At 32.6% G+C, this 10,921-nt stretch overlaps 2 protein-coding genes across 2 annotated transcripts; both read left to right on the top strand.

The window, feature by feature from the left end:
- Positions 1–7,140: 7,140 nt before the first annotated feature.
- On the top strand, positions 7,141–9,188 carry LOC133174614 (uncharacterized). The gene has a single exon (XM_061309714.1). It carries the CDS (start codon positions 7,146–7,148, stop codon positions 9,186–9,188), a length of 2,043 nt encoding a protein of 680 aa, XP_061165698.1. The 5' UTR covers positions 7,141–7,145.
- Positions 9,189–9,761: 573 nt separating this feature from the next.
- Positions 9,762–10,688, top strand: LOC133174616 (uncharacterized). Its single transcript, XM_061309715.1, has 2 exons — positions 9,762–9,824; positions 9,990–10,688. The coding sequence occupies exons 1-2, from the start codon at positions 9,762–9,764 to the stop codon at positions 10,686–10,688; spliced, it is 762 nt and encodes a 253-aa protein (XP_061165699.1).
- Positions 10,689–10,921: the final 233 nt, after the last annotated feature.

The following is a 10,921-nucleotide window of genomic DNA, read 5'->3' on the forward strand; positions in this document are numbered from 1 at the left end:
GGCGCAGGTGATTAATGAGGATTAATCTGAGATGTTTTGTGGAAATTTGTCAGAAGAGGTTGTTCTCTAAAATGAATCTTGCTTGGGGAAAATGTGTGATGGCTTTCTTTTAATACAGATTACGATATTGTGTAGAAAATACCCTCAAATTTCTCGCGAAATATTTTGTAATACACAAGTAATACTATGTTTTTTCCCAAGCGCATTTCGGGTACACAGGGAGAAGATGAGTTTATTTAAGTAACAAAATATCAATAATTATTCTGTTAATCGATCGGCTGTGCCGAAGAGATTTATGTGAAACACTTCAAAAAATCATAAATGACCGTCACGTGATCAATAAAGCCATGTGATATCATAACAAATATGCCGAGGGAACCCTCTATATAAATTGGAGGTATTTAAGTACAATATTTATAAATTATAATCAAAACCGACCTCATAATGAAATATTGTTCTGAGTGCATTTTAAAGCTTTGGGAAGCTTAACATAGCTGCGAAAAAAAATCCTGTTGATTTAATTACAATTATGCACCGATATGGGTCCACACACTTGCTTTCGTCTTACTGTTTTGCACGATCGCAAACGTTTCTATGCATTTCCCGTTATAATTTATTTAAGGTATTCCACCCCTAATAGGGCCTTACTTTATATCTTTTAATATCTGACACGTTTATACATATAAAGCTCAGATATTAATTTAAAGTATTTTTAGATTAGAAAAATATTTACTTTGAGAATTTTTCAAAAATGTAATTACCTAGGCAGCAAATAATAAACAAAAATTGCATTTGGGTCTATAGAACAAGTTTGGTTTTTTTTTTTTTTTTTTTTGAAATTCAGATACTAAGAATATCAAAAAATGCTTTGGTGGAAAGAAGATTAATTAATTAGGAATAGAATAACGATTAAAACAACTTTTTTTTACCGAAAGATTTGTTTTAAAATTGATTTTTATTGATTAAAAACACAAGTAGATAATTTTTCAAGGACAGGTCAGGATTATAAATTATATGTAGGAATTATCGATAGTAGTAAATGGAAATTATATCTAAATGTCTGTTATATATTCAATTTTATTTAATCTGAGGCTATTAGGGATGGAATACTTATATTATATTCAACAGTGTAAAATAAATTTTCCAAGTTAACTGATGCTGAGTTTTTGCGCATACCTGGCAATGTCTCATTACACAAGACCTAGTAAGTAGTATCCCAAGAGTCACACAAACACCAAGTTTGAAATGTCATGCTATTTATTACACATGTATAAATGACGACAGATAATTATGAGGTAAATCTGATAAAGGGGAAATCAATCTTACACAATTCATCATTGAAGAAGAGGCCTATGGGCCAAAACCTTCATCTGAGCCACTTTGGCACTTCTGTTTCGTCTTCAGATTTTTCCCTAAATACATGTACTCCTATGTTAAAATTTTGATCGCCTTTTGTGGCCCCATTCTGTACACAGGGGACATGCCTAAAAAACTGAACCTATACAACTAGATGATGTTTCTATAAAATCATTACTAATCATGGCTTTGCTGGTCTTAAGAAGAGGTTTTTGAAATCCGTTCCTGTAAGTTCCTATGTTAAACTATGATCGTCTATTGTGGCCTCAGCCTTACTCTGGAGTTCAAGATTTCAACAAACTTGAATCTACACCACCTAAGGATGCTTCCACATTAATATGATTCATCATGGCTTTGCTGTTCTTGAGAAAAAGATTTGTCAGATTTCCCCCTATATAATCCTAAGTAAAACTTTGATTCCCTATTGTTGCTCCACCCTACCCCGGTGACCATATGAACAATTTACGATCTACACTACATGAGAAAGCTTTCACCTAAGTTTCGGTTTTCTTAGTCCAGTAGTTCTTGAGAAGAATATTTTCTTAACATATTACAATGTAATACTTTGATCCCCTATTGTGGCCCCAATATTCCCCCAGGAGACATGATTTGAACAATTGATAGTCTACACTACTTTAGGATGTTTTCGAATAAGTTTCAGCTTTTCTGGTCCAGTGGTTCTTAAGAAAAAGTTTTTTTTTCAAGAGTTTCCATTTTTCCTATACATTTCAATGTAAAATTTATTATAATCCTAAGGACCATCATGATCTGAGCAATTTTCACTACCTCAGGATTCGTCAGCTTTTCTTGTCTAGTAATTCTTAAGAAAAGGATTTTTAAAGATTTTCCCTATATATTTCAATGAAAACTTTGATTCCCTATTGTGGCCCCCAGGGACCATGATGTGAACAATTTACTATCTACACTACTTCAGGTCAAAATGTACGACCCTTTTTTTTAACTGAAAAATCTCTATATTTGTTATTCTCAAGAGAGCTATATTCAGTTGAGAATTTGTAAAATCTAAAATTCTTTTATTTATATACCTATGTCACTGCAAGGGAAATAACCTGTTAATTTACACAATTTTATATCCTTTTATGTTTCAAAACGCCTTTATTAGCACAAATTTTATGACAAAGAATATAATGTATAATAATTATGGCTTTCTCAGGCTGCAGGATTGATGTATTTTATATTTGAAAATTTAAAGGAATCCAATGGTAATTTTTCATAAACTTTGAATGATAAAAATACATAACGGAAGTTTCTCAAACAAAGTCAGCAATATACATGTATCTAGAATATTTAGCTTTAACAATGTGATAAATGTGAAAATTTTGTAAGATTTTGTGATAAAATCAAAAGGTGTGTAAAAAAATATATTGATTTATGTAGAAAATGACAAAAAGTAGCATATCAAAAATAATTAATTTATGTACTTGCTATTCAAAATCAGTCAAAAATCTCTGGAGGGACTCTAACTTACTTGTTATGATTTATTTGTTATAGCTTATTTGTTGTGACTTATTTATTATGACATTTTTTTCTGGTTATGACTAAGTGTAACATAGCTATGGAGAACGTTTATCGTGACTTATGTTTCTTTGAAAATGATATGTTTAGTCCGAATATAACTATGTTTTTTATTCATTAATTGTAGTTTAATATCCATTACACTTGTGATTACTGAATTCTTACCTGTTATATCTTGTCACTAAGTTGTTATAACTTAATTGTTATTTGTTCATTCTTATTTGTTATTTCTTGTTACTTAATAGTTTTTTTCTTAGTTCTTTTTTGCAACTTCCAGTGTGCATAATGATTGAACACATGAACATAACTTAGGAAGCCCTGGAGGGACACTGACTTACTTGTTATAAATAACTTACTTGTTAAATGACTTTTGTTGTGACTTATTTGTTTTGACTTCTTGTTGCTGGTTATTACCAAGTGTAACGTAGCTATGGAGAATATGTAGCTTGGCTTAGGTTTATTAGTAAAACGATATGTTTATCCCTAGTTTAACTGTGGTTTTTGATTGATTAATTGTAGTTTAACGTCCAGTACTTAATTGTTTTCCGTGATGTCTTGTAATTTAATCGTTATAACTTAATTGTTATTTGTTCATTCTTTTTTTATTTCTTGTAACTTAATACTTATTAATTAATTCTTATTTGTAACTTTCAGTGTCCATAATGATTGAACACATGAACATATATAGTATTTTATATTCACATTAGTAATAAATTTAAAGGTGGTGTACAAGATGTAGGCACATATAGTTTCAGAAAAGAAGAAAGGAATATTTTGCCTTTTAATTTATTACTAATGTCAATATATAATACTAGTTATGTTCATGTGTTCAATCATTATGGACACCGGAAGTTACAAATAAGAATTAAGTAAAAAATGTTAAGTTACAAGAAATAGCAAATAAGAGTGAACGAATTACAATTAAGTTATAACAATTAGGTTACAAGATTACGGAAGCCCTGGAGGGACATTGACTTACTTCTTAGGTGTTTTGACTTAGTTCTTATGACTTAATTGTAAATTCTTGTTATTTTATATTTGTTATCTCAAGTTTATTTAACCCAAAACGTGGCGTACAAGATGGAGGCTATGTGTAGTTTCAGAAAAGAAAGGTGTATTTTGCCTTTGAATATTATCTCAATGACAAGACAAAAAAGTAGTTATGTTCATGTGTTCAATCATTATGCACACTGGAAGTTGCAAAAAAGGAATTAAGAAAAAACTATTAAGTAACAAGAAATAACAAATAAGAATGAACAAATAACAATTAAGTTGTAACAACTTAGTGACAAGAAATAACAAATAAGAATTAAGTAATCACAATTGTACTATATATTAAACTACAATTAATAAATCAAAAAACCATAGTTAAACTAGAACTTAACAAATCATTTTCAACGAAATGTAAGTCAAGATACACGTTCTCCATAGCTACGTTACACTTAGTCATAACCTGAAATAAAAAGTCATAACAAATAAGTCACAACAAATAAACTATAACAAATAAATCATAACAAGTAAGTCAGTGTCCCTCCAGGGCTTCCGTTCAAGATAAAACAGAAAAGAATTCTGATAAGTAATCACAACTGTACTGGACGTTAAACTACAATTAATCAATCAAAAGTCACAGTTAAACTAGGGCTAAACATATTATTTTAATACTAAACGTAAGTCAAGCTGCACGACCTTCATAGCTACGTTACACTTAGTTATAACTAGCAACAAAAAAGTCATAACAAATAAGTCACAACAAATAAGCTATAACAAATCAGTCATAACAAGTAAGTCAGTATCCCTCCAGGGCTTCCGTACTCCTGGGCTTCCGTAATACGAATAACTTTTTTGTCTTGTCATTGAGATAAAATTCAAAGGCAAAATACCCCTTTCTTTTCTGAAACTAAACGTAGCCTCCATCTTGTACGCCACGTTTTGGGGTTAAGTAATCGTGTGATAACAAATGCAAAATAACATGAATTAACAATTAAGGCATAAGTAATAATTAACACTTGTACCACATTTAAAAAAAAAGATCATATCTAAGTCTACTTACGATTTCGACTGACTTGTGTTATTGGAAAAAAGTGCTTGTTTTCAATGAGACATGTTGATATGATTTGATTTTTTCATATATTTAGAACGTCAAAATTAAATAATTCAAACCTTATGTGAACTTCATTTATTTTTTTTTTTACCTGTTACCTGTTATCAACTCTCCTCGTGAATAGTGGCAAAGGGCCTTCTTTTTTTCTTTTTTACAGTAATTGAAAATGTGTTACAATGTTAAAGAATTTGTACATTTAGAATAGATGCCATAAAAATCTCAATTATTTAAGTACGCGTTTTTAATTTTATATACCAAGGTTGGTTATAAATAAAAAGATATTGAAAAAAAGCAAGTGATTTCTGCACTTGTTTTTCATTGGTTAAAAGTCAAACTCTTAAATGCAAGTTTTCGATTGATAATGATTACCTAATGCTTTTTAAACTTTATCATTTTGTTCCCTCTTTAATTTGGTATATCTAGTCTGATGATTGTTTGATTTAAAAAATGTGGATTAGTTCTTTGAATGCTCTTTTGTCCCTATTCGATGGACAGATATTATAAAGGTGTGAGTTATGTACAGATTAGGAGTCTTGTGGACATTAGTAAAGGTTTGATTTTAGAGGATAAATTGCTCTTGAAAAGCACAGAAAAAAGGAAAATCTGTGCATCTGTGCATTGCCTCAACTTACAACAATAACAGGGAAAGTCTACACACTATTTGAGCAATATAGGACTGTCCCTGTGTATTTGAACTTTGTTAAAAGAAAATCATATTTTGACTTCCTGCTGTGTCCTCTTCACTGTTAATTAGAATCGAAGACAAGACGGTGAGTAAACTTTTTTTTTGCACTTTTCGATGAAATATAATTCTGGTCGGCGTATAAGTGTAAATGGCAAATCCTAAATATTCAAACAATAATGATTTCCAAACCTTTTTTTGAATTTCTGTTTTTTGATTTTTATATTATCTTTTTAATTTTTAATGTTTTAATTTTGGCTAAAGTTGATTAATTCAGAAGGAAAGACAAGGAAAGAAAAAAAAAAGATTTTTTCCCTTACGAATAATGTAGATGTAAAAGACTGTTTAGCACATCAGGTCTAACATTAATTGATTGTTCAGTGACCTTGCCCTGTGTCCATGATTGTAAACTATCATTGATAATGATAAGTTTAATAATTATGCACACAATGGCATAGTCACCCAACCATGAAGCTTGGGCTTGGACTGTACCAAGTGATTTGGTAGCAGGAAAAACCCTTTGTCCGAGGTGTGAAACATGTACTTACTATGGTACAACCACCTATATTTTACACACTTTATTCTACATCAATTTTCTAAATGCATCTATTGACATTATAACCTTTTAATATTCTGTCAAAAAGATGAAAATATAATTTCTTTACATTGTGCAAAAAATAAATAACTTTGGTCAGGTAGTTTATGAAATAATAAAAAAGTATGCGTTTTTGGAACAACCCTCGTAAGTTGTAATATCATATTGTTTTTAAAAAGTGAAAAGTAATGCAAGTTCCTGGAACCGCGCCGAGTTTGCAAATTTCAATTATAAATTGGTAGATGAATCTTCATCGTAATGTGTAGACCAGCTTTTTTTTTGGGGGGGGGGGGGGGGTGTCATTCTCCTTTCCTTGACCCATATCTAAGTCATAAAGGAATACCTCAAATCTGACATGGATAACACCTGTTCTATAAAGGCTAATCAGAAAACGAAAGAAGATTTACCGGGTATTTCCTTTCAATTTATTGCGATAAAGACCGCCATTTGCAGAAAGACGTTAATCAGGTAATTCAGTACTTTACAGACAACTACTTAGTATTATCTAATGTGTACATAAAATCAGTCTATATAAATACAGTTGAAACGAATGAAACGTTTGACTAATCAGGGCCTAAATGTGTATTAATGTGTATATACTAATCAGTCTAATCAGAGACATACATTGTATTTATGTTTCTGGTATAACATACAACACATATGACATACATGTATCAACAAACACACATTCTAAATGATACTAACTTTATTATATTATCCTATAACTAAACTACAAATAGTATATAATATTATAAAAACTTTATAATATGTTTTAGATTTACTTTCTAGCATACTTACTACAATTCCACATTACTTATGCATTTTTTTCTAAGTAAAGTTTAAATACAGTTTCTTAATCAATCATTATATACAGAATGGACCATATTCCCCGTCTCTCAGAGGTCCTGTATGTTGGTCTGAGTCGTAAGATAGGGACACCGACACAAGTGGCCATCAGAAGGGACGTGAAGGACATGGAGGATTTGATACAGAAACTTTTTACAATGCATATAGGGATTGTGCAGATGGATAGTGGTAGTTATAGAGAGGGATTTAGGCTTACATCATCTGACAGGGATAGAATGAGCTGGTCTTGTAAATATAAACTTATAACTGACATCTCTCAGTATAGGGTTTACAATGTATCAAAACATCATATTATACTAATTGAAGACTCTGACACCCCACCTGGATTTGTCATACTACGGCATATGACATCCTCTAAAGACAGTAGCATGTTATCAACATGTCTTTTCCCCTTCAAATGCGGATTATATATATCTAGTTCTCTGTGGAGGGAAATGTGCTTAAATAACCTTGCCAGATACAAATATTTCCAACAGGCGAATTGCACAAATCATGGCCCTTGTTATAATTATTTTGAAAGAACAATTGAATACGACCATACCGCTTGTTTTGCAACTATGTATTGGCCTAAACGTTTGGGAGTTTGGGTTGAAAGATGCTGGAGACATAACTGGCCGCCTGTACCTGTGTTGAAAAATATTCTACGAAACGGGTGTCACTGTGTGCCTGTTGGAAGTAAAATAATATCGACGTCTAACGAATTAGAATGGAGATTGTCGTTTTCTCAAGCCGAACAACAACTAGTGTGTATCATGAATCATACACAATTTCTATGTTACGGTCTTTTAAAGATATTTCTTAAGGAAGTTATCAATTACAGGAAGGAACCAATACTGTGTTCTTATTACATGAAGACCACGATGTTTTGGATAATTCAATTGGTACATGTAAGATGGTGTCCAAACAATTTACTGGATTGCTTCTGGAAATGTTTTAAATATCTCATTCATTGCGTTTATCGTGGAGTTTTGCCCAATTTTTTTATTCCGCAGAACAACATGTTTATAAACAAAGTAGTCGGTGATGCACGTGAATCACTTTTACAGCAACTTTATCAGTATCACAGAATGGGTGTGTCCTGTCTACTGCTTAGTCCGACTCTCAGGTTGATCCTAGAACCAGCCCTTTGTAGGCCATCCTTTGTATTGTCCACCGCTGAAGGAGATTTTACATCTGTTAAAGACATAGATAAGTGTAGCATGACAGAAATATTTCGCCTTACTTTTTCAACTATGCAGCTATCAGATTGTTATCTCCACCTGAAATCAGTTGATACACTTTCACAATTATCACTCTCACCATACCAGTTATTAACATTACAGTATTGTGAAGCTGAGACTCTCGTTCATTTTGCATTTACACTGGCTAACAGTACTTCATGTTATACACATAAAGAAGTCTACTTGTTAGACAGAATGATTTGTAACTTGTTGCAACTGGCATCAAAGCGAGGTTCTGTATCTCATTTACTTTATCTTGCATTGTATTATTACAGAACAGGGAGATATGATAAAACACTGCATATCATTTATCTCACTAAACAAAGACTATCACAGGCCTGTATAATGTATTATGATACTTCCGACAGGCACAGGTACAATCAGGCTGTACGTAATCTCCCTTTGTCTAGGAAGATGATGAAATATTGGGTTGACAACGTGCATTTATTCAACAGTATTCCATGTATTAAAGAATTAAGTTTAGAACAAAATGGGATGTTAATATTACATTTATCACCGTTTCTTACAGTAGAGATGTTGTCAGTGCTATCTCACTACAGACTAAGTAATAGATCTCAGTATTTACAGTCACTGACAGACCTACAGACACTGCTGCTTTATGATGATGATGGGACATACGTTCCCTTACATTTCAGAGACCTATCCTGGCAGGTACTAGGAATCTGTCAGCAGGTTGTGGGAGACTTGCAGGGAGCTTTACAGTCTTATGAAGAGTCGCTCAGACAGGAACCTATCCACAAAATACAAGAAGCTACACATACTAGAATAAGGTGTGTTAAAAGACAATTACACAAAAATATACCATCATAGCCACAAAAGTTTATAGTGTTTCTAAAATAATAATCTGGAGTTTTTTTCCCATGTATAAGACCACTTAATAGAAAATGTCACAGACACAGAGAAAAACAGGCCGACTTAGAGCAGAAGAGCTTTATAACACTAATGCAAAAACTTTGAATGAAACACAACGGGATGTATTCAAGGAGCAAATCACCGATCTCTCGGACAAAAAGTGAAAGAGAACTGCTATCACAAGAAAATTATGAATGTATATATACAACGAAGGACTTCTCCGATGTACAGGACGTACATGTATACATAATTCATTGCTCAGCCCTGAAACAAATCCCCGTCCTTCTAACAAAGAAACATTTAATGACAAGTTGATAGTCTTTGATTCTCATGAAAGAGTTCTACATGCTGGAGTGAATTCTACAATTTTCAAAATACAGCAAACATTTTGGATTCAACATATTTGCCAGTCTGAGAAAGAAATGTTGAGAAAATATGTGAAAAGCAAAAGGATAATTGTAAAGGCTTTTTCCCGCGGCGGATCCTCCACTGTTATCAAAGGACGGAGTTCGAGAAGAACCTCCATTTACTATGACAGGAATTGATTTTTCAGGGCCTCTGATTGTGAAGGAAGTTAACAAGTCTCCAGGAAAAGTATACATCTACTTGTTTACATGTGCCGTTACTAGAGACGTTTATATTGAGTTAGTGTAGGATATTACAGGGGAGATATTAATCAGAGCATTTTGGAGACTTATTGCATTTGGTCGCAGATCATGGCCAAAAGTCGTAATTTCAGATAATATATCTACTTTCAAGGCAGCAGCATTAGATATAGACAATATTTTTCGCTCCAATCGAGTTCAGAATAAGTTGTCATCTTTATATATAGTTTGGAAATTCATTCCTGATACAGCTTCCTGGTATGGTGGATGGTGGAGACGTATTATTGGAACAAAATCTACAATCAAAAAGGTATTAGGAAAAGCCCAAGTCACATCATCGGAACTCAATACTTTGCTAACAGAAATGGAATGCATGTTGAACAATAAACCCATTACGTATACGTTCACAGATCTTGAGGACCCACAGCCACTCATATCTTCCCATCTTCTATACGGACGGAGTCTGGATGTATTGCCTTACTTCAAGCCGCCGGACGAATCTTTACAGCCATTCAACATGAAAAGTATTGATGTATGCAAAAGAGTAGCTCGACAAAGGGATGTTCTTAATCACTTCTGGAACATATGGAGAAATGAGGATTCGACGTCTCTTCGTGAGTCTCATCGTGCGGCCGGAAGAACTGTACAAGATATTAAAGTTGGAGATGTCGTTCTTGTCCACAATGGAGGAAACAGACTTTTATGGAAACTTGGCACTATCAAAGAACTGATATATGGAAGAGGCAAATATAAAAGGGTAGCAACTGTAATGATTGATACTGGACTTATAAATCGCCATTTAACAAAGTTATATCCACTGAAAGTGTCATTGAAAAATGGCCTGCTAAGATAACGAAGAACGACAGTTTGAAATATTTTTTTTGGCGCTCCCATTATGTTGTGAATTAGAGACGGTGTATTAATTAACTGTGCTGAATCTACTGTTTCTTCGTGTCATATCTTTATAACTGAATTAAAACTTAAGTACAATCAATAGTTGACTGATTTCCCGTAATATGATGTCATTATTAACTCCATGTCGTTTGTGACATCTTCATAAAAAGTTTAGTAGTTTAAATTAAACAA

Source organism: Saccostrea echinata, unplaced genomic scaffold, assembly GCF_033153115.1.
Source record: "Saccostrea echinata isolate AGI-Se365-2 ecotype Australia unplaced genomic scaffold, CSIRO_AGI_Sech_v1 ptg000058l, whole genome shotgun sequence".
NCBI lineage: Eukaryota > Metazoa > Mollusca > Bivalvia > Ostreida > Ostreidae > Saccostrea > Saccostrea echinata.

Coding starts and splice junctions, on each gene's coding strand:
- LOC133174614 (XM_061309714.1), top strand. CDS start 7,146: ATGGACCATATTCCCCGTCTCTCAGAGGTCCTGTATGTTGGTCTGAGT.
- LOC133174616 (XM_061309715.1), top strand. CDS start 9,762: ATGACAGGAATTGATTTTTCAGGGCCTCTGATTGTGAAGGAAGTTAAC. Junction 9,825..9,989: donor TTAACAAGTCTCCAGGAAAA/GTATACATCTAC, acceptor TCTACTTTCAAG/GCAGCAGCATTAGATATAGA.